General features: G+C 38.0%; 1 protein-coding gene across 2 annotated transcripts in view; it reads right to left on the reverse strand.

Annotated features, from left to right (window-relative positions):
* ITGB8 (integrin, beta 8) overlaps nt 1–25,273 on the reverse strand; it is a 117,216-nt gene that overhangs the window by 13,696 nt on the left and 78,247 nt on the right. For both annotated transcript variants that reach the window (XM_006832228.1, XM_006832227.1), the window contains 3 exons: nt 12,202–12,297; nt 6,567–6,656; nt 1,757–1,891 (listed from right to left, as the gene is read on the reverse strand). In XM_006832228.1, the coding sequence (XP_006832291.1) occupies nt 1,757–1,891; nt 6,567–6,656; nt 12,202–12,297 (321 nt within the window). The remainder of the gene's footprint in view (nt 1–1,756; nt 1,892–6,566; nt 6,657–12,201; nt 12,298–25,273) is intronic.

Here is a 25,273-nt window from a genome sequence, read left to right on the forward strand (position 1 = left end):
TAACAACAACAACAACAACAGTGTAGCATTGTAGGATCAGCACTGAACTGCTAACAGCAAGGTTCATGGTTCAACCCCAGCCGCTGCTCCTCAGAAACCCTACAGAGTTGCGATGAATTGGAACTGACTTCATGACACTAACAACAACACAACCGTCTTTATGAAAGCAGACTGCCACACGTCTACCAAGGTGGGTTCAAACTGGCATCCTTTGGGTTAGCAGTCAAGTGCTTACCCACTGTGCCACCAAAGCTCATGTATACTACCCACAAACTATACATCTATGGTTGTGGTGGTAGTGTGCCATGGAGTTAGTTCCAACTCTTATAGTACACAACTGTACTACCCACAAATTCTCAACTTCTTAATAGGAAAAAATATATTTGAACCAAGAAGAATGGGAGATTAGGAAAATTCATCTTAATATCTTTCAACAATTCTTTTTCTCTTTATACCTACTGCCACTGAGTCAATTCTCACTCATAGCGACCCTGAGGCTAAATCTTTACTGGAACAGCCAGCCTCATCGTTCTCTGCTGAGTGACTGGTACGTTTGGATCCCTGACCTTTTGGTTAGCAGTCTGACATCTAATCCTCAGTGCCACCAGGGGTCCTTTTTCTCTTTGTAGTATGACATTAAAAAGAATATATATATATATATACATACACACACACCATGCAACTTTAGAAGTGGAAGGAAGGAATTAGAAATCTTCTACTCCAAGTTGCTCATTTAAAGATGAGGCAGTAATTAATATGCCTTGAGAGATAAATGACTCCTGAAATCAGTGTGTCCTATAACAATCCACTTAAATAATATATTGCTGGGTGTTAATGTTTTGTTGTGCTGATTCTGGGAGAATTTCTGCCTTTCTTGGTCCTATTTCCAGATATTGTTATAATCTGTGCCTCTCTCTTTTCAATCACATTTCATCCCTTTGTAAATATGAAATCTTTTTGTTCTTTAAAAATTTCCCCACCTTTCCCGAAATCATTGAGTGTATGAGGACAATCACAAATAAAGATTTAGGAATTCTCAGCCTTCATCAACTGTGCCATCCTCTCACTCCCCCTTCTTTTCTGTGTGGTGATCTTCAGCCTTCTGGGTATGCTAAGAATTTTCAGAATTGAAACCAAAACGGTATTATCATCATTGTAAGGTAATTATAGTATTACTTGTTTGAGGTTATGTGATTTCCTAATCTATTTTGACTGTGACATCTAAGTTTAAAGTTGTTGTTAGCTGCCATATAGTTGGCCCCTGACTCCTGACAATCCTGTTCACAGGAAGCTCTGTCCACTGCGATCATGTAAGTTTTACTGGCTAATTTTCAGAAGCACAGTGCCTGGCCTTTCTTCTTCGTTTGTCTTAGTCTGGAAGCTCACTGAAACCTGCCAAGCATCATGGCAGCACACAAGCCTCCACCGACAGATGTGTAGTAGCTGCAGTGAAATTCATTGGTGGGAATCGAAGCTCGGTCTCCGCCATGGAAAGCAAGAATCTACATGAACCTTTCAGATTGCACCTAAGCTTAAAGTTTCATTAAATGAGTATTTAATAGAGCATGCAAGTTTATTTTATCTGAATGCTTAGAGAAGAGTCAGTAATTAAGTAGGAACTTTTAGAGGAGACAAGGAAAGTTACATGAAGTCTAAACGAAATCCTTAGAAAAGTAGGAATAAGTGAAGTTCATCAGAATGGTTTGATGCTACACAGTTCAGGTAATTTACAATGGGAAAGATGCACACCACATACTTCGTCGTTGCTTGTCACATTTCTGCAACCATCCATGCCTGGTCTTCTGGATCCATCTGGACAGATGGCAGTAATGTTAAAATAGACACCTTGTACCTGGTTTTCCACCTGAACTTTCACTTCTGAAATGAGCTTCTGTAAAGACATCATTTTTTTTTTAGTGACATTAATAAGGTGGTATCAAATGTAAGCAACAAAACAGAGTCAAGTTTATAACTCATTCTAAATTTGGTATTTAAGTAAATTATTGAAATCCCATCTCTAAAGAAAGACGAACGAACACTGTTACGCCGTAATTACCAGTTATATTTCAAATACCTAAACCGAAATGCTGAAGTATCAACTATCTCCGCTTAAATTGCTCTATCTCTGCACATGTTTCCAGGACTGTGTTACAGAAATAACCAAGAATACATTATATGACAGGTCTAAATAAAACATTGAGAACACATTTACCATTAAAGAGAGGAACTCTTGGCAGCTTAAGCTATGGAACATGCCTCTACCATAACTGCCTCAGAGACATTTCAGTTTCTAATACTGTTCGTAGTTGTTAGTTATTACTGCACAGGCTCTGGCTCATTGTGACCCTAGATCCAGCAAAACAAAAAATTACCTGGTCTGGCACCATCTTCACAATCTTTGACATATGTGAGTTCACTGTTGCCGCCTATTATGTAGTTCTTTCCAACCTAGGAGTTGGAAACTAATCTTCTAGCACTAGGTTGCTGTTGTTAAGTGTTACCAAGTCAGTTCCAACTCATAAAGACCAGGTATAGGGCTTCCAAAAGAGGCTGGTGGGTTTAAACTGTTGACCTTGAGGTTGCCAGTCGATTTCTACTATATCACAAAATATTGTTGTGATCCATATGTTTTATTTGCTAATTTTTAGAAGTAAATTGACAAATCTTTCTTCCCAATCTTTGTTAGTCTGAACATTCCTCTGAAACTTGTCCATTATAGATGATCCTGCTGGTATCTGAAATACTGATGGTATAGCTTCCAGCAGCATAGCCATCACATAAAACAGATAAGGAGTGATCAAGCACGTTAAGCTATCCTAAAAGCTACCATGACTGATTGATTGAGAACTCTTGAGTTAAATTTTTGGGAGGCCACAGCACAAGAATTACCTGCCAGATATGGTCTATGCAATTCCTCCTAGAATGGTTCAGCATTTTTGCCAAGCTCCTGGGAATTGTTCAGCTCAATCAAGCTGTGCAAACCTTACTATCAAATAGGATCTCAATGGACAGAAATCAATTTATTCAATAATTTAAGTAACCATTCGTAAACATCTATAAAATGTTTGTGATGCATTAGGTACATTCTAGTTTCCTTTATCACAACCTGTGTGTTCCAAAAGATTGAGTTACCTTAACTATATCCTACACATCTTGGTGCATTTAGTTCTGTGAGACTAAGACCTTACCACTCGCAAAAGTCCTTAACTTATACTCGTAAACAAAAGGAAGGAGAAATAACTGAAAAAAGTGAGTAGCAAGATATGAAGAAAAGACCATTTCTCATGAGTTCTAATTCATTGAGTAAGGAATTTCTTTTTCACATGTGAAATCCGCAAAGAGACATATCCTTAAATATTATGAATTAGTAACAGAATTTTGAAAATCAATCTTTTGAATGACATACTTTTTTTTTTTAAGTTCATGACTTATGTTTAAATTAGTCTGGACAATCTCAACCACATTTTTTTTTTTTTTAAATCTTCCAGGAAACTAAGAATCTTGAATCACGTGATGAATAATTTCTACAAACTAACAGTATAGAAATACTGCCAATATGGAAATGGAATGATAGGTCAGAGGAGTCCCTGGCTGGTGCAAATGGTTAACATATTTGGTTGCTAACTACAAGTTTAGAGGCTTGAATCTACCCAGAGGCAGCTCAAAAGACAGATTTAGTGATCTACTTTTGAAAAACCAGTCACTGAAATGCCTATCAAGACAGTTCTATTCTACCATGAGTTGGAATCAACTCTATGGTAAGTGGTGGTGTTAATATCAGTGGTAGGAGGACAGACTCAAAGGAAACACCTAATACAATGAACATTCTCTGCTTGCCCTTATGAAATTCTGCTTTTCTTAAGACTTTAATCTGGTTAGGCCAATGTTTTTCAAGCATGGGCTGAAGACAAGACTCTAAAAATTTGACCCAGTTTTGGGGCTTGGAAATTAAATTTTTAAGTTTCCTTTGAAATATTTAACATAAATATTTTACAGTAGCAAAAATATATTTTTGATGCAGGATTCTTCAATGAATTATGAACTGTTTTTGTTGGACTGTGAAGGAAAAATGAAAATTTCAGAAGCATTTTGAAAATATAGACATATAAAAAATAATAACAGAATTCCAGCCTAAAGAGGCTAGGTAGCCAGAGTAAATTTTTGTTACAGCTTATGATATGTTCCCATTGCTTAAGTTTAATCAGATGGGTTAAGGCATCACATACCTATCCTAGACAAATAAAAGAACATGCAGCCAAATGGTAATATCTCAAGAGTACTCCATTTTCATTGGTACAGTCTGGCACACAGGCCAAAGATTGTTAATTTTTATATCTTCACTGGGGTCATACGTGGGCTCATGCTTTAAAAATATAGGGAGACTTCTAACACTGTAAATTCTTACCTAATGGTGATTATTCTTGGGAACAAATTATGGATTAGAATGATTTGCATACTCAAATGATTTTCCTGGAGAAGAAGATGCCCCAGTCTTAATGTTCTTTGGTAGTCACGAGGAAGACATGTAATTTAAGCTATTCCTCTTTATTTCTTCCAATGTAGTTTTCTGACATAGAAAAATTCCTTGGCAAAAAAATTTTAGTAAGATTTATTTTTCTTTTAAAATAGAATGAGTTTAAGTGAGTTCTTCATTTTTTCATTCTCTATCTACTTCCTTGCCTTTTTTTGTGTGCCCATGTTCAAAGCTGGTGCTGCCTGGAGAAAATGAAGGAAGATCCTGAGATTTTTCAAGATGCTTTGGCTACTATTTATGCTATTAGACACTACTGCTGTGTCAGCAAGAGAATCATCGCGAATTGTGGGAAGTGAGATTTTACCATTGGCCCATATATTCAATAGAATAACATGTCATATTAAAAAACTAAGACAGAAGAAGAGACAGAGAAAGGAAGAGAGAAAGAAAGAAAGAAAATGATATTACACAGGAAGAAATATCTGCATTCTGGAGTCCAGGGACATCTGGGTTCCAAACTGCTGACTTTTCAGTTAGCAGTCCTGTTCTTAAGTCAATTGCTTACTTTCACTTACCCCTTTGGTTTCTGCAAATATACAAGGGGAGTAATATAACATCTTCCTCATAAGTCTATTGTGAGGATTAAAAGAGGTCTAGATATTGTTAATAGGATGAGTCATTATTATATAACATCGTAATAGAGATATTCTACCTGTGATGATCCATATCGATATATAACTGTCTTTAGATTCTTTATATTTACATATCCACTGTTCATAAAACTAGTGAAACCATATGACTGCCAATTAAGTGAAACAGGATGTCTATTGAAGTGGTTTAAAAAGGCAAACTAAAACTGGTAAGATCACTGACAGATCATTTAAGAGTTTAACCTAGGGGCACCCAACAGAGCCCTATTAGTAATCTGTGTAGTGCATATAGGTCCTCATAGCTGACTAGCTCTTTCTTTAAATAACAATGTGCCTTACTCACTTTATCTTTATGATTTGGGAGCTTATGAAATGTCCTAGTTAAGAGAATAATTCTATAGCTATAATTGGGTGATTAGTTGAACGTTTGATTGGACTGGAACTTTAGTAGTTTCCAACCTTACCAGAGATTTTTGCAAGGGATACAACTGAGCACAGAAGGGTGAAGGGACTTTGCCAAAATATCACTGCTAGTGAGTACCAGAAGAAAGCAACAACAGCAATAACAACAACAACCCCCCCCCCACAAAAACCAAACCTGTTGCTGTTGAGTTGCTTTTGTTCCATTGCAATTCCATAGGAGAGACTCGAACCACCCATAGAGTTTACAAGGCTGTATACGTTTTGTGGGGGTAGACCACCACATCTGTTTCCCAGAGAGCAGCTGGTGGGTTCAAACTGCTGACTTTTCAGTTAGCAGTCCTGTTCTTAATCACTGTGCCACCAGGGTTTCTTGTGAGTGATAGAACTAGGGTTAAACTCTACATCCTAGGTTGCTAATGTAATGTTCTTTCCACCACTCCTGTCAAGATGATATGACACTAAATTATACTCTGCAACAGGAAACTGGAGTTAACAGTTGTTTTGGTTTTTAACTATGTTGATCTGAAAGAGATCACATTAGAAGGTCTTGGACAGAGTGGGAGAAAATGTGGGAAAAACTCAAAATTACAAAAATGACCAGACTTACTGGTCAGAAAGAGATGGGAGGACTTCAAGACTATGGCCTTTAGTCACCCTTTGGTTCTGTAACTGAACTCATCCCTGTGACTCAATTGTCAGACAAGCAGTAGATAGGTATATAGAGGGAAAAAACAACACTAGTGAGGTATACACACCATAGAATGGTCAACCATTTAAGATTAGAAGGGCAGCATTTACCTATGGAAAAAATTCAGAAGAGTTGGGAAAGAAAGTGAAATGGAAACTAGTCACAGGGAGGTAGTTGGGTAACTGATGTTACATGGAGGGAATTGCAATCATTGACATGAAACAAAGTAAGATTTGTTGAATGTAAAGCCTATGGCATGCATTATAAACCTTCACTCAGTTCACAATAAAAAGGCAAAACAAAACAAAACCTGTGTATAATACATACATACCTGATAGGCGTCTACTACCAAATTATTGAGATTTGCAGCATTTGATTCTATTTGACTGGCAATGGTGCCAGGTAAGAGTGGTAGAAGATCCTATAAAACATATAAATTACATTTACAAAATGACAAGTAAGCACACCATGCATGGTTCAGCAATGAACAAATATCAACTTTTGTTCATTAAGAAATCAAAAATTATAAGAAACAAGGAAAATATAAGCAACTTAAGCAGTTAAAGCATATAAAGTATTTGAAATGGTTGTAGTTGTATAGGTGTATGTGCATGAGTGTGTGTGTGTGTACTATAATTACATGCTCATCTAATAAAAATCTGATTAAACTACAGACCAGAATTTTCCACAGTATCTTCCATGGATCGTAGTCCCAAGAGATTTTGAACATAGAAAGGCTTTTGAAGACAAAGTAATTTGGGAACGTCTGCATTTGTAGACTCAAAGTGCACATTTGAATACTAACAATTCTGAAAAGTCTTGTAATTAAGAAATAATTTAAGATTATTTAATGCAGTATTTCCTAACACTTTTCTTACATATTATATTTAAATATTTTACAGAAATGATGTAGTGCTGTAGGATCAGCACTGGACTGTGAACCACAAGGTCTGCAGTTCAAACCCAACAGCTGCTCCTCAGAAACTCTACACAGGGTTGCTGTAAGTCAGAACCAGCTCAACGGCACTTAACATCAGTGTCTATGTGGAGCGCTAGTGGATTACTTGTTGGACTAAATGAAAGGTCAGCAGTTTGAATCCACCAGTTGCTTCACGGAAGAAAGATGAGGCTTTCTGCTCCAAAAAGATTCACAGCCTTGGAAACACTATGCAAGTTTGTTATGTGATGGAACCGTCTCGCTAGCACACAACAACAACAACAAAGTCTATGCATTGATCTTTAGTACCTACTGGCCTAAATCAGAGGAAAAGACATAATAACTAGTGGAAGGTTCATGAAGCAGGTGCTCTTGATGGAGGACACTAAATAATTATGGAGAAAACTCTAGGTGTTCCTAGTGAGAAAATGAGAATGAATGAAGGTATAGAGGTTTACCTGAGTTGTACATGAAGAATTGAGAAAAGACAAGACTGATAGTAGTGAAATGTACATATTTGTATGGAAATAGATGATGAAATATTTTGCAATCCATTTATTCACTAATTTTACCCTTCACCCCTCAAAAAACCAAACCAGTTGCCATTAAGTTGATTTCAACTCATAATGGTAAACTCCTTGTGTTTCAGAGTCGAACTGAGCTCCATAGAGTTTTCTGGGCTGTAATGTTTATGGAAGAAGACTGCCAGGACTGTTGTCCATGGACTGGCTGGGAGGTTCAAATCGTCAAGCTTTTGGTTAGCAGCCAAGTGCAAACCAAGGACCTATTGTTGTTGTTAAGTGTCATCAAGTTAGTTATGACTCACAGTGATCCTGGATAGAGTTTCTTAGGAACAACTGGTTAGTCTGGACCTTTGACTTTGCAGCTAGCTTATCCTACAGCACCACATATGGATCTACTAGGCACTAACATTTCGATATCTTGGGTAACAAGGAAAATATATCACTTATGGATTTAAAACATTGCTTTCTCTAACCTTTATTAAGCACCTATTGTGAACTGCTTTGGAGATGCTAAATCGCTAGGTAACATAACTTCCATTTTTCAGGATCCCACAAGTATTATTGCAGTGTAGTCAATGATTCATAGGACTCTTCTACCATAGTCTCTGTAATTTCCACCAAACAGCATTTTGCCCTGTTGGGTCTGGGTATGGAAAGGTAGGAGAAGATGCTGATAGGATTATATGATTCAGTTGTCAATGGTTAGCAAAGTTAATTGAGATTGTAAAACATGGAACTCTATCGTGCATAAAATGAACCATTTCAGAAGTAAGAATGGGGGAATCTCACTATCATCAAAGAAGAAGAGACAAGAATGGAACAAATCCTTTGGACCTCAGCATTACTGCTCATTGCATCTCTTCAACTCAAAGACAGAAAGTTGTATCATCAGCGGAGTGGCAGAGGAGCAGCAGCAACAGAACCAAGAGCCAGAGAATGAGACAAAAAAGTGGGCTTCCCAGGCTACGGACCAAGTAAAACCAAGTGACTGTGGACAAGAGGTTTGTTTGCAGAGTGGGATGCCTCCAGGTTCTTAATTGGTGGTGCTAGGTTTGCTGACCAGCAAAGCTAGAGCAAAGTGCCTTCAGCCTGAGGCTTATGGTAGAGTGTTGCATCTGTGGCATTTACCAACAACCCTAAAAATGCTTTGTAACACTGCCAAGACATGGCTGAGACAAGGCAGTCATGAATGGAAGAACTATGCCTTGAACATTTCTTATCCTGAATTGAATCTGTTAATTTCCCTAATAAACCCCATAACTGTGAATATGGTGTCTGAGTTGTATGTAGCTGTTGTAGTAAACTATCAAACGCAGCTGAGTTGAGAGTTCTGTGGGAGGAATGGTTGGTGTCATTTTTTTTTGCAATTATAAATGGCAATTTCTAGACATGAAACAATGGAGCTAGGAATAGACCCCAATGAAAGGGACATTCAATGAGCACTTGAGGGGCTGGCAAAGGTTGCCAGGGATGTTTCTGTGTCAGAGATGACTCATGAGCTGTGACTTACGGATGAATAAGGAGTCCCAGGGTGTTGCAAACAGTTAAGCACATACAACTAGCCTAAAGATCAGTGATTTGAATCTGTCCCAGAGAGGCTCAGTGACCTGTTTCACAACCTTAGAAATCCTACAGAGCACTTCTACTCTGTACACATGGGAATCGACTTGAGGATAACTGCCAACAACAAGAAGAGTTAACCCGAGTCAAGTGAATGGTGCAAAGGGTTAACTGTGCTTGACTGCTAAATGGAATTTCGGTGGTTCAAGTCCACCCAGCGTCATCTCAGAATAAAGCCTTGATGAGCTACTTCTGAAAAATCAGTCCACTGGAAAGCCTATGAGGGCCTAGGGGCACTCTGTGTACCACAGTCTACTTAGAAACACACGGACTCACCACTGCTTGGAACCAATTGAATGGCAATCGGTTTTAAAGATTATCTGAGTACTGAGAGTGAAAGACATCCAGAAATGGGAGCCGGAAGCAAAGGCACAGGGGAAAGAAATAGCCTGGTGAGTATGTGTGCAATGGAATGTCACAAGAATCTTTGAAGAGACTTGGAAAAATCAGGAAACGGAGGGGAACGAGGCCAGGGAGGTAAGCAGGCATTGTTGTTGCTGTTCACTGCTTTTGAGTCAGTTCCAACTCATAGTGACCTTGTGTAGGGTTTCCGAGGAGTGGCTGGTGGGTTGGAACCACCACCTTGTGTTTCAAATTGACCTTGAGGTCCAGTGCTTATCCTATAGTGCCAAATCAAAACTCCTTCATCTTCTTGATGCTCTTGTTGTTCTTGTTAAGTGCCATCGAGTCAATTTCGACTCATAGCAACTCTATATAGTTTCCAAGAAGTGGCTGGTGAGTTTGAACCAATGACATTGCGACTGAAATTATGCTGTGATACAGTGCTTATACTACAGCACCACACCATACTTTAGTCTCTTTAGAGTGCCTTTAAAAAATAAAAAAATAAAAAAAAAGGTCCAATCAAAACAGTGGCTTTCTGGGGGATCTGTGGGTCAGTTAAATTCTAGACACAGAGGTTAACTCTCAAAAGGTTATGGCAACTGCTTTTTGGAGTACAGTCATCACATCTGTCATTTAAATAGATTTTTCTGGCACCCAGATGGAGATTAGATTAGGGAAATTTGTTACCAGGCTGTTACAATCTAAAAGCAGATTGATATTAAGACATCTGAGCAACAGAATTGATGGTTTTCTGGGGCATACATGGGTTAAGAGCTCAGGATTTGGGTTGCTAGGAAATTTAGAGCAAGTATTTGACCTCCCTAAATGTGTTTTCTCATTTTTAAGGTGGGTATATTATAAAGTGACCCTTGTTGCTATGAGTTGTTATGCACATTAAATGAGTTACTGTTCATTATCTCAGTGCCTGCCAATAATAAATATCCAATAAAGGAAAGTTGTTCCTGTTGTTAATAAAATTATTTGGATCATTTAATTTGGACCAGAGTCCTAAAAGGGAGCCATGGTAAAAACATTTTGAAAACATGGAATTAAAGCTTCACTACTAATTTTAAAGGAAAGGAGTTATATGATTAAATAATGAATTTGGATCACAAATATGGCAGCGGGCATGGGGGAAATTAGAGAATCGAAGAACAGCTTTGTGGCAATTTACAAAAGGGTACAAAATTTGTTGAAACCAAAAGAAAAAGAAAAAAAAAGTAGTTTCACTGAAGAATTAAAAAAGTAAATAAAAGGCTCTGGGGATTTTAAGTTGAGGAAGATTTATACTAATGGAGGAGAAAAAAGAAGCAAAGGTCCCAACAGAGATGAGGGAGATTTAGTGAGCAAAGATGCACAATGCAAATTAGGGCATTGCAGGGTCATGAATGTAAAAAATAGAGAGATCCCATGAAGAGAAATCCTAAAGAATGTAAGAAGGAAGCTATAGCAGGATTGCAGAACAGTTCTAGGCTGGGGGCCCAAGGGACCTCCAGAGTTGCATAAGAGCTGAATGTCTAGTCAACTTGTGGATGTCTCCTGGATTCTGGGCACCAAAGAGATTATTCTTACTTAAAGAGTTCTGAATGCCTCAGCAATTGCTTCCCTGGCTCTTCTTGCTTCTTTATATTATGACCTAGAACAAATCTAGATATGTTGGTACTTCTGAAAATTAGGATGACATTCCCCAAACTTAACCAGCTAACAGCTATGCCCAAGGGTCAGAGTATAAGCAAGGCTCTGGACATGAAAGGTACAGGGGTAAAGCATAGGCTAGTTTCCACCTGATAAGTTTTCTTCATATGTTAACAATCAGTTAACAACCTTGAGTGGAGTCCTGGTGTAGCATTGTAGCATAAGCACTCAACCGCAAGTTTGATTTGAACCACACGATTGGTGGTTCACATTCACCAGTTGCTCCTTGGAAACCCTATACAGGGTCGCTATTCATCAAACAGATTCAATGGCACTTAACAACAACAGCAACAACAACCTTGAAAATCAGGCTATATAATGAATATTATTCTCAAACAGCATTTAGTGTACCTACTTGGTTCAAGGTACAAACAAAACAGACGGAATTCGTTTTTTAATGCTAGCTAAAGTAGAAGTCCTAGTGTGGCACTGTGGCGCCATACTGGAAAGCTGTTTGAATTGTAAGGTCGGCAGTTCAAGCTCACCAGCTGCTCCTTGGAAACCCTATACTGGGTAGCTATGGGTCAGAATTGACTTGATGACACTTTAGTAACAACAGCAAAGTAGGATAAGCTCTTGACTGCAAAGTTGGTTTGAACCACAAGGTCATTGATTCCAACTCACAAGCAGTTCCTTGGAAACCTTATACAGGGTCACTATGAGTCAAAACCAACTCGACAGAACTTAACAACAATACAGACATATATGCTAGTCTATGCAGTATTAAATTTAGATTGTACAAAGTATAATAATTCCAGAATTCTTAACTGCGTTTCTAAGAAGTATCCTAATTTCAACTATCAATGTAAGGATTTAATCTTTGTGTTTTGGGAGAATGAACATACCTTATACCAATGAAACTGTTTCCCTTGAACTGCAAAAATGACATTGATGTTGTTGTCTATTAACTTCTCTGAAAGTTGGCCTAGGGAGGGGTGTTCCTGAAAGAGAAAATGAAGGAACGAAGGTGAGTTTTAGTAGTTTGATTTCATATAGAACCGTGTATCAAAAATTAAGAAAACCAAATGACAAGCTTAAAAATGTACTTTCTAGGAAAATATTATGGTTTTTCTAACTCTCTACTACTGAATTAATTCTGACTCAAAGATCCAGCTGGACAGAGTTGAACTGCCCCTAAGATTTCCAAGGTTGTAAAGCTTTATAGATGCAGACTGCCACATCCTTCTCCCCAGGTGCTGCTGGTGGCTTCTAACAGCTGACCTTTGGGTTAACAGCTGAACACTAACCCACTAAGCCACCTGGGCACCTATGAGTCTACCTCTTAAATTATTTTAAAAATTAATAGCACCATTCTATAGCTGTTTTAAAGATAAAGCCACCAGAGAAACCTATAACTGTGACCTATAAGAAAAAAAAGGCAAAATTCAAAATAGTACTAAGAGTGGTCAGCATTTCTTTAGATGAACATAAGTAGTAGCAAAGTGACATAATTGAAAATGAATGGAATTTTTAGAAATAAAGACACATTCGCAGAACTCACACTCTCAGGCAGAATTCAGGAATAAATATTGAAATACCATAAAGATGTAAATTGTTTAGGGGCTAAACACCCTGTACTTGAATGCCAGATTTGCTACTTTACTATCAAAATTCTACCTGAGTTCCATCTTCTGCAAAATGGAATGATATCATCTGCCTTCCTGATTGCTGGGAAGTTTAAAAAGATGATGATGTTGTTGTTGTTAAGTGCCATCGAGTTGGTTCTGATTCAACAACTCTGTATAGGGTTTCCAAGGAGTGGCTTGGAAACCGACCTCGCAGTTCAAACCAACTTTATGGTTGAGTGTGTATCCTACGGTGCCAGACCAGGACTCCAAAAAGATGACAGTATATGTAACTATTTAGTTCAGTTCTTTGTATATAGTTGCTGTTGCTGTTGTTCAATGTCACCAAGTGACCCAATTCGGATTCACAGTGACCTCATGTGACAAATTAGAACAAACATGTAAGGTTTTCTTGGCTGAAATTTTTTTTAAAAGTTTTTTATTGTGAATTATGTGATCGTCTACATGGGAGAACATTAGCTTTACATTCATCCTATTGTGTATCATTTCACTTCCATGGTTACAATCCCCTCCATGCATCATCAAACAACCAAAGGGTACACCCCACAAGCCTGCCCCGTGGTCGTCAGCACACAGTCCCTCTCCCTTTTTGGGTCTAGAGTCCCCAACAACTCCATCTCTCCACTCATCGTCTCTGCCTCCATTTCTGGTGTCACTGCTTCTTCTCTGGGTAGGGTCCCACACTATGGTCTTCTCCCTTGATGGTCCCAGGGACATCTGCTCCTGGACTGCAAAGTCAACCACTCCCCTCTTTTTGCTACAAAATGTCTACCTTTACATTTCCAACCCTCACAGTCGGTCCTGATAACAATTATTCACTATTGTACCACAAGAGTCCTATCCCCATTTCCTTTAATTAGCCCCACCCAGACAGAGTGGATACTACTCAGTGGAGAGTCTACCTTGCTCCACACCCCCTGGATCTAGATTTCCTCTTGAAAGCTTGTAAGCCAGTCACTTCTTGCCTTTGTAGCCCCCCTCCCCCTATTTTGGGTAGCCAATGTCCATGTTGCCCATCCTTGTCTACCTTGTTTACCAAGATGGTGGGAATAATCCTCGCTATAAAGATTTGTTCCCTCTTTTGAGCTACTGAATCCATAGGTGTAGGTCAAGTTCATCAAATTGTATCAGATTACTCCTTTTTTCCCTCTTCTTTCTTCTTCTAGTCAAGTTCTAATCATCTAGCTATTGAAGCCAGGTCGAGTGGGTATTATCTGCAAGTGTGGGTGTTCTCTTGTGTAAATGCCCTCACTTCTTATCAACTGGACACTTCACTTGGCTGTCATTTTTACCAAAGGAGACTATCAGGTCTTTCTCCTACAGAGTCATTGGGTAAGTTTGAACTGCCAATCATTTGGCTAGCAGCTGAGTGCTTGATTGTTGTACCCACAGGGCTCCTTTTGCATACAGTAGGTATTCAAACCACCACTTGACTGTCAGTTCGTTTTGCTGTGGTGGCTTGTGTATAGTGATACTGGAAACTATGCCACCAGTATTTTAAATATCAGCAGGGTCACAAAGGAGAACAGGTTTCAGTAGAGCTTCCAGACTAAGACAGACTAGGAAGAAGGAAAGGCAGACCATTTCTTAACTGTTAGCCACTGAAAACCTTATGGCTTGCAGCAGAACATTGTTTGATATAATGTCAGAAGGCAACCTCTCAGGTTGGAAGGCAAACAAAATAAAACTGGGAAAAAGCTGTCTTCTCAAAGTAGAGTTGACCTTAATGATGTGAATGGTGCATAACTTTTGAGACCTTCTTTTGGTCATGGGGCACTACTCAAAATGAGAAGAAACAACAGCAAACATCCATTAATAATCAGAACATGCAATGTATGAAGTACAAATCTAGGAAAATTGAAACTTATCAAAAGTACAATGTAATGCAAAAATACCAATATCGTAGGTGTTAGTGAGCTGAAATGAACTGGTATTGGCCACTTTGAATCTGACAATCACATGGTTTATTAGGCTGGGAATGACAAGCTGAAGACAAATGGCATTACATTCATGATCAAAAAGAGCATTTCAAGATGTAACTTGAAGTATAATGCTGTCTGTGATAGGATACTATCCATATACCTATAAAGAAGACCAGTTAATACCTCTATTATTCAAATTTATCCACCAACCACTAAAGCCAATGATGAAGAAATTAAAAAATTTGACCACTTTCTTCAGCCTGAAATTGATCAAACAAGCAATCAAAATGCATTGATAATTATTGATGATTGGAATGCAAAAGTTGGAAATGAAGAAGAAGGATCAGCAGTTGGAAGATGTGCTCTTAGTGATAGAAACAATACTGGAGATCATATGATAGAATTTTGAGAGTTTACAAATACCGTGTTTCAACAATATAAACAGTCACTATACATATTAATCTCACCAGAGGAATGCACAGGAATCAAATCAAATCTTCTGTGGGAAGAGATGAAGAAGAAGCTCAAGCTCGTCAGTCAAAACAAGGCCAAGGAGCTGATTATTTTCAGGCTAAAGATGAATAAAATTAAAACAAAGTCTAAGAAAGCCAAAAAATGGTCTTAAGTGAATCTCTCCTGAATTTAGAGACAATCTCAAGAATAGATTTAATACATTAGGCAATAATGATGGAAACCAGTGGAATTGTAGGATGACATCCAGAACATCATATATAAGGAAAGCAAATGATCACTCAAGAAAAACAGGACAAAAAAAAAAAAAAAAGACCAAAATGGATGTCAGAAGACACTGAAATTTGCTCTTAAATGCAGAGAAACTAAAGCAGCTGGAAGAAATGATATACTTTGAATAGAAAATTTCAAAAGGAAACTCAAGAAGACAAAGTCAAGTATTATAATAAAATGTGCAAAGACCCGGAGTCTAAAAACCAAAAAAGGAGAAACACGCTCAGCCTTTCTCAAGCTGAAAGAACTGAAGAAATAATTATAGTCTAGCATAGTGGTTACAAATCGGGATGCGAACTGCAAGGTTAGCAGTTCAAAACTACCAGCTGTTCCACGGAAGAGGAGGCTTTCTGCTCCCATAAAGATTTATGGCCTCAGAAACCTTGTACAGGGTCATTATGAGTCAGAAATGACTCCATGGCACATAACAACAACAACAACAACAACAAACGTGCAATATTGAAAGATTCTATGTGGTAAATATTGAATGAAGCTGAAAACATCAAAAGAAGATGGAAGAACTGTCAATGTTCAACCAACCATTTCAAGAAGTAGCATGTGTTCTAGAACCAATGGCATTGAAGTATAAGTCTAAGATGGGCTGAAGTATTGGAGAAAAACAGGTTCTAGGAGTTGACAGACTACCAATTGAAGTATTTCAGTGAACTGATGCAGCATGGTGGCACCCATTCATTCACTTACAAGCAGCTACCTGGTCAACCAATTGGAAGGAATCCATATTGTGTCCGTTCCAAAGAAAGAGGACCCAACAGAAAGTTAAGGAAAAAATCAAACAATATCAATAATATCGCATGCAAGTAAAATTTGCTGAGGCTGATTTTAAAACGATTGCAGCAGTTCATGGACAGGGAGCTGCCAGGAATTCAAGCCAAATTCAGAAGAGGACATGGAATTATGTATATCTTTGCTGATGTCAGCTGGCTCTTGGCTGAAATCAAAGAGTACAAGAAAGATGTTTATTTGTGCTTTATTGACTATGCAAAGGTATTCTACTATGTGGGCCATAACAAACTGGGTAACAATGTGAAGAATCAGAATTCCAGAACACTTTATTGTGCTTATGATGAAACCATACATAGACCAAGAGGCAGTCATTGGAATAGACCAAGGAGATATTGAATGGTTAAAATTAAGTAAAGGTGTGCATCAGGGTTGTATCCTTTCACTAGATTTATTCAATCCATGTACCAAATAATCCAAGAAGCTGCATTATATGAAGATGGACATGGCATCAGGATTGGACAAAGACTCATTAACAGACTGTGGTATGTAGATGACATAACCTCGCTTGCTGGAATCAAAAAAGACTTGACATATTTACTGATGAAGATCAAAGACTACAGCATTCAGTACAGATTGAAACTCAATGTAAAGAACACAAAAGTCCTCACAACTAAACCAATAAATAACATCATGATAAACGGAGAAAAGATTGAAGCTCTCAAATATTTCATTACTTGGATCCACAATCAGTGTTCATGTTTGGTAAAATGAAGGGGTGATGAAACTAGGAAGACTTCCAATGAGATGGACTGACACAGTGCTAACTACTAGGCTCAAACATAAATATTGCAAGTATGGTGAAGACTGTTTCATTATGTTGTAGTTATGTTCGCTATGAGGCAGAGAACCAACTCGATGGCACCTAGTAACAACAAGAAGAGGTATCCAAAAATAATAACCATTATTTTTATTTTCAGTTGTTTCTACAACATATACCCAAAACCAAACCCCCTGCCATCGAGTTAATTCTGACTCATAGCGATTCTATATAAGGTTTCCAAGATGGTAAATCTTTATGGGAGTAGAGAGCCTCCTCATCTTTCTCCCAAGAAGTGAGTGGTAGTTTTGAACTCCTGATCTTATAGTTTGCAGTTAGACGCCTAATCCATAGCACTACTAGGGTTCCTTTCTACAATGGATGTTGTTGTTAAGTCTTGAGTCAGTTCCGACTCATGGCAACCCTATGTATGCTTTTCAAATAAGGCTAAAAAATATTTTAACTTACTATCATAATACTTAATGTTTTTGTCCTATATGTCTGTTGTACTCTAATAAATAAAACTTTTTATATAGAGTACTATGGCATTCTTTGTGTTAACAAGAAAGCTGGGTGTAAATAGAAATTTTATTTAGAAAATATGAGAAATTTGACAGCTATAACAATTGTTAGCAAATTTATAAGTCATTATTCAGTGATGTCAAGATATGTTCCGGTCTCATAGCAAGCCTGTATTGAGTTTCCGGGGATCAGCTGGTGGGCTTGAACTGCAGACCTTAGGTTAGCAGTCCAGTGTTTATCCTACAGTGTCACACTCAGACCCCAAATTTATATATTACACATAATACTCTCTTTTAATTTCTATAAATTAAAGTGATGATCTTAAATAACCTCTCAGATAGAAGAATTAGACGTTACTTTCAATATGTCTCTGTTAGTTCATTGGCTCCTAATTGCATTAGCCAAGGACTAATCAAGTAGGACTGATTCTAATTGCTATCATGTGATTAAAGGTCAACTTGCCCTGTAGTTTTGCTCCCTCTTCCACCCTCCAATGCCAAGTGTTTGTTTTAAGGATAAATTTTATCAAACCATCTTCAGTAACATTTATGTATTCTGGTAACAGTAAGAACTTAGTAAGAGAGTTGGATTTACTAATTTCACCAATATCCTAATTTCTGTGGCCCACATATTAATATATATACACTGATTTAAGATTTTATATGAGCTCACTATTTGATGTTACTCATAAGTAACCATAACAAATATGCATTTAATCTTTATGACAATTTTTAATATTATGATAGAAACAAATCAAGGTTTCAAAATTTGCACTTAAATTTGGTGTAAAAATAACTTACCAATTGAGGTTGCAAAAGAAAAATCCTGCCCCGTGCAGTTTTTAAGAATACAATTAAATTCTCTTAGAACAAAAATTAAAAATATAAATTTCACCAGCTATATGTTTATGCCTTGTTCTTAATAAAGTATATAATCTAAAATAATTATGATACATGACAAGGTTTCAGTAAATTAAGGAGAAAAGTAAAGTAAGGGTAAATCTAGCTGCATTGGGAATTTTCTTTTCCAATGGCAAGAGCTACTTTTCAAATGTTTTTACTTCAACAAAAAGCAATTATAGTTTGCCAAGCACTCTCCCTCTAATGTTTAAAACCATTCATATTTGAAGGAAAATTTAATCCATGTGTTTTTAACCAGCTTATACTTAACTCATCATAAAACTGATTTTTACAGAACAATCCAAATCACAAGAAGCTTTGGGAGCATTATTAATGCCCTTTCCACTTTCAAAAACAGGAAGTCACAGTGACCAAAAGTACATAAAATTAAACTCTAGAAAGTTCCTATTTGGCCAGAAGCTCATTAAGAAGGTCAGTTGGAGTTTTAAACTGAGAGGACGCAGTTTTTGTGTTTTTTTTGAAACCTAGAAAGAAAAGTGCTACACAAAAATGTATTCCAAGTACCTAGGAGTCGATTTTAAAAATTACAAATGTCTAACAGATGTTTAAATAAATCCTTGTTGACAGGAGAGCTGTGGATTGATGGTCACTGGTGGTAGCCCTCCCCGATTTTCCACCACAAAGCACATTATCTTTCAAGTAGTTTATCTTTTATGCCTGCAACTTGACTATCAGAAGCACACACTCCCTCTCGGCCAGCTGTCCTGCTCTGGTGACGTCACTCAAGCCTAACTCCCCCTCTCTCCATCCCATTCCACATTCTCTAAACTCTGAAAATAATTAATAGTGATAACAGATATTTCAGGGGCAAAAGGGAGAAGTGAACAAAATGTACCAAGACAGCTGCTAAGTAATTAAGGGCAAAGAGATTCCTATTTCATTTTTCTTCTTCACTGACACCTTCTCTGTGACCTGTGGGCAGTTAATGCCAGAAGGGAAGAGTTGGTAAGAAAAATTCATCAGGAGCAATTTCAGTCAAAGAGACAACTGTCTAGAGATGCACGGTAACATTTTAAAAAAGAGCTTACATTCAGATTCTCTTCTTAAAACCAATTTTAAAAATTAAATATTATAGAATTTCTAGTTGAAAGTATTATCATTAAAAAAAAACAAAACACTTTTTAATGGTTCACTAAAATACTCAACTATATGTTTGTTTGTTTTTTTTTCCCATTCCACTTTCCAGAGGAGGAAAGGCAAATAACATGATAGGCACCTGATAGTCTGATAGCAGAGATTTACTTAGAGATGAAAACTTTAAGTAATGTGCTGTCTGTGGACATCTATCCCGAAGCCTGCTTTATGTCTGCACACCTACAAAGCGATAATCACATAGACCTGGGTTGCTCAGCTTCAACAATATTAGTAATTGGGGCCTGATAAGTCTATGTTGTGTGGGCTATCCTATGCATTGTAGGGTATATTGCAACATCCTTGGCCTCTTACTTGTTGTTGTTAAGTGCCGCTGAGTCGGTTACGACCTGTAGTAACCCTTTTATAAGGTTTCAAAGGAGCTGCTGGTGAGCTTGAACTGCCAACCCTGCAGTTCAAATGGCTTTGCAGTCTGGCACATTAACCCACAGCGCCATGCCTGGACTCTTGCTACTAGATGCCAATTCACCTCCCTCCTTGGTTGTGACAACCAAAATGTCTCCAGACTTTTCCAAATGTCTCCAGGGAACAAAACTAACCCTAATTGAGAACCTCTAACATAGTTGTGGAGTCTTGGTGTGGCGCTGTAGGTTAACATTCTGGACTGAAAAGTCAGTTTGAACTGCAAGATCGGTGGTTCAAACTCACCAGCTGCTCCTTGGAAACTCTATACAGGGTCACTGTGGGTCAGAACCGACTCGATGGCACTTAACAACAACAACATAGTGGTGGAGTTTTTGTGTGGTGCTGTAGGATTAGCGCAGGAGTGCTAACTGAAAGGTCAGCAGTTCAAATCTACAAGAAAATCCTTGGAAACCCTACAAACGGTCACTGAGTCTGGAACTAACTTGATGGCACTTAACAACAACAACAACACAGCTGCACTACAGCACCAACAGCAGGAACTCTGGAAGCAGACAACCTGGGCTTCAACTCCTGGCTCTGCAATGCCTAGCTATGTGACAATGAATGAACTACTCAGGGCCCTAGTTTCCACATCTATAAATCAGGTAATATGTACCTCTCAAAGGAGCTCTGGTGCAAACCTCAAGCTGTGGACTGTAAACCGCAAGGTTGGCAGTTCGAAACTACCAGCTGTTCCGTGGAAGAAAGATGAGGCTTTCTGCTCCTGTAAAGATTTACAGCCTCGGAAACCCTGTACAGTGTTGCTATGAGTTGGAACCGACTCCATGGCACATAACCACCACCACCATGACCTCTCAGAGTTGGGGTAGAGACTAAGTGGCTCAGTATGTGAACAGTCTTTCAACTCTCACCCTGTCCTTAATAGTCCCAGATTAGTGGTGAAGAGGCTCTCATGTCCTGATACCATACTGGTTGGCATCGACTGCAGGCAATTTCACTCACATCTGTGTGACTACAGACAAGCTTCTGATCCTTGAGTGCCTCAGTTTTTCCATTTACAAATTGGATAGAGTAGCAATTTTTCAAAGACCATGGTCTCTCAACTTTGACACTATTAGCATTTATTGTCATTGTTAAGTGCTGTCGAGTCTGTTCCGACCCAGAGCGACCTTGTATAAAGTTTCCGAGGAGCGGCTGATGAGCTTGAACCGCCGACTTTGTGGTTCAAACCAACTTTGCAGTCCAGTGCATTAACCCACAGCACCATACCAGGACTCCTTATTAGCATTTGGGACCAGGTAACTATTTATTGTGGGGAGTCGGGGAGAGACTTACTGGGATGTTGGGTGATATTACATAAATGTAAAAGGCCAGACACTACAGGACTGCTTCATAAAAGACAGATTTTTAAAAAGACTTTAATAGAAGACATTCAGAAGTCATTAGCAAAGGTTATTGGTTGGGCTCTCTGATGCTTGACCAGATTCACTTAGCCTTCTTGCTAGTCCCTGAAGACATTTCAATCGGTGGCTCCTGCCAAATACAGTATCAAATGTGATCATTGTCTCCTCCTATTGATGGGAGGAGGGGCATGGACTAATCATATCTGTCAGATTTTCAACAAAATAGCAGTGAAAAGTGGTCTGTTTAAATACAACTTAAACAAGACATTAGGACATTCCAGTTCCTAAGTGTTTTCATACAGTGTGTTTTTATTGTCCCAGTTTTGCATGATTTTTACTCATATCAGAGGCACTACAAAAGTACCATCAGACTTCTTGGAACCTGGTGAGGTGATTCTGCATGCAATTGTTGCTTTCGTTTAAAAACAACAAACAAAATATTGTTTGCAGAAAAATGATTTTTACTAAAACATTGTAAGTATCGTCTTAAATGGAATGCTATCTGAGTGAGTTTCCCAGACTTTGAAACTGTCAGACATTTCTGACAAAAACACAATAATTATAGTAACTTTATGAACATTTGTTAAATCTAGTAGCAGAATTATGAATGAAGTCAGTATAGTATATTCTTGAACTTTTCTCATCTGTGTTTCTGGATAAAGTGACTATAATTTCATGTAGTTGAGCTATATGGTAACAAGAAAGCTGCCTAAATCAGTTACTATGAAACAGGGACATGTCAAATAAGGTTATATGAGAATTGGCATCATATTGACTTTTTATCCACGGTTACTGTTTGGTTAATAATTGTCAGTAATGATTAATACGACCTATAATTGTCTCAATCTTTTGTGTTGGTGATCCTTGTCTAATTTAAATTCTAGTTCAGCTAGTCTACCCAAATGAAGTAATGTAGTATGAAGCCAGCAATAAGGGAATTCCACGATATATGATAAGAGGGAGGAAGATTCATTGAGTGTAATGTTAGGAGGTCACACTAGCAACCTTAGGCGGTCTGTGAAGAGAAAAGAGCATCATTCCTAATTGTGTAAATATAATTAGCAGTAGGAAGTATGTATATGTTTGGCTATTCAAATCTCTCTGTTCAAGACTGAGGGCCATACGAACACCTGACAGTTCCTTTAATTATGGTTCCCTGGGTGCCCTGTGCACCATTCCCACGTGCTTGCTGCCTGATCCCCAATAAATATTACTGGAGATCTTGGGGTGATGGTTGTGAGGAGGGCTGGCTGGTGACATAGAACCCTGACTGAGGTTGGAAATAACCTTGACTGAACTGGGCTAGAAGATGGGGTGAAATTCCAGACCCTCAGCATTGATAACCTATCTCCCATCCAATTAATAACTTTTTTAGTAATATCTAAAATTACATTTAAATATGTGTACATATTTTTTAAAATGGCATGGTATCGAATACTTAGTTGATATTAAAAATGTTGTGGAAAGTATGTAATTTATTCAATGTTGTTGTTGTTAAGTGCCGTCGAGTCAGTTCCGACCCATAGCAACCCTGTACAGGGTTTCCGAGGGTGTAAATCTTTACGGGAGTAGAAATCCTCATCTTTCTCCCGCGGAGCGGCTGATAGTTTCGAACCGCTGACCTTAAGGTTCGCAGTCCGATTCGTAACCACTACGCTAATTTATTCAATAGTGTATTTATATAACACACATTCCATTTTTCCATAAGCTTTTTGAAACAATATTTGCTTTTGTAATTTATGATTGATTTTGTCTGTAACTTATAAGTAAACCTGCAACCAAATATTAAACCAGAAATTCACCAAGAACATAATTTCTCTTTTGCTTTTATGTTTCTGTTGAGACACTGTCTGGCAAAGTAGGTAAGAATGTAGATTTTTATATAAACTGAATTGGGTTGAGGCTAGCTTTACCACTTTTCAGCTTTTCAGCTATATGTCCTCAGGCAACTTATTTAACCTCTGACTCTCAGTTTTTCTATTTGTAAAAATGTTGTCATCATGCCCACCTTGTAGAATTACTGCAAAGATAAACTTGAGACTGTATCCAAAGTGTTTGTTATAGTGCTTTTGCTAATAAATATTTTTAAGAGAAAGCAGTTACTATAATTCTGATATTCACATTAATCTTCATGAAAGGGCTATGCTTACAAACATTAAAATATAAATGTTCTGTTACCAATCATTTTCTTTAATACATAGAATACTTAAGAATCTTGGATCAAGAAGTTCAGATACCATTCAACATTACATGTACTGGGTACTAGAGATAAGTGTTTGCTTTTAACTCCTTTGCTATCATAAATATGGGTGGTGGTGGTGGTGGTGGTGGATATGTGCCATGGAGTTGGTTCCGATTCATAGTGACCCTGCCTAGGGTTCCTAAGGCAGTAAATCTTTATGGGAGCAGAAAGCCTCATCTTTCTCCCATGGAAATGCTGGTAGTTTCGAACTGCTGATCTTGAGATTAGCAGCCCGATTCGTAACCACTACGCTACGAGAGCTCCTTGTAAAGAAGGAAGGGAGGAGTAAATATGCTTAGAGTCAGGGTCAGGGTGCCCTTAAACATAGGTTTAGAGATGTAGCACATTTGTATATATAAATGCAAGACATAAATATCAATGAAACTGCTTCAGCCTCTTTTGGTTTAAGACAGTATTCACCAATATGAAAGGAATGAACATTTTTAGGAAGAGGAACTGCTTAAAGTACACTCTTGGGATAAATGAAATAAACTTATTTTCTTAAGGTATTAACAAGGGAATGTGGTGGCTCTGTATGATAAATTCTGGACTGCAAACAGCAATTGAAGTCCACTAGTCACTCCATGGAACAATGGTGAGGCTTCCTGCTCTCAGAAAGATGTGCAGCCTTGGAAACTTTATACAGGGTCACTATGAGTCGGAACCTACTCAACAATGCTTAACAACAAGATATTAACAAAGGAGCCCTGGTAACACTGTAGGATAAACACTAGACTGCTAACCACAAAGCTGGCAATTCAAAGCCACCAGTCACACCGTGGAAGAAAGATGAGGCTTCTGCTCCCATAACAATTTACAGCCTAGGGACCCCTACATTGGATCACTGAGCTGGAATCCATTCAATGGCAAAGGATGGCGAAGGTATTATCAAATGCACTATTTCTTGGTTTACAGCATCTAAATCACCATAGCAGTGACATCTGAGAGGTTCATTGTTTTAAAAGAAATGGAACAATGTTCAAGAAAGAAAAAGCAGTTCACGACAGATTGTCTAAATTCCTGGTATCATAAGAACACAAGTATTGACTAAAATTCCACCCAATTTATAATTTATTTTCATAAGATTCATAACATGATAAATGTCTAAAGTTGTGGGGCATTCCTTTGCTTATGGATTACTCCCTGGATAAGCACCAGCACTCTCTCAATTATAATTATGGAGAAATAACTTCAGGAACTTGGCAAAACTTCAAAAGAATAGTGAAATTTGAGAACAATGTGACTGTCATTTAAAATTTTTTTTTTGTAATAAAGGCACTTCTCAGGGTCTTACAGTAGAATAGATTTTCCTGGCTCTGCCTCCACCACCCAATAAATAAATTCGAACTTTACTTCAGATTAAAGTAAGTTAAATAGGAGGAAGTTAACGATAGATAAGAAATGACAAAGCTGGAGTGGATGGATTTCCCAAAGTAAAATGTGGCTGAGTAGGAGAGAAATGGAATGATACTATTGGAATACCATAAAGTCTTATATAT

Source organism: Chrysochloris asiatica, unplaced genomic scaffold (genome assembly GCF_000296735.1).
Source record: "Chrysochloris asiatica unplaced genomic scaffold, ChrAsi1.0 scaffold00006, whole genome shotgun sequence".
Classification (NCBI taxonomy): Eukaryota; Metazoa; Chordata; class Mammalia; order Afrosoricida; family Chrysochloridae; genus Chrysochloris; species Chrysochloris asiatica.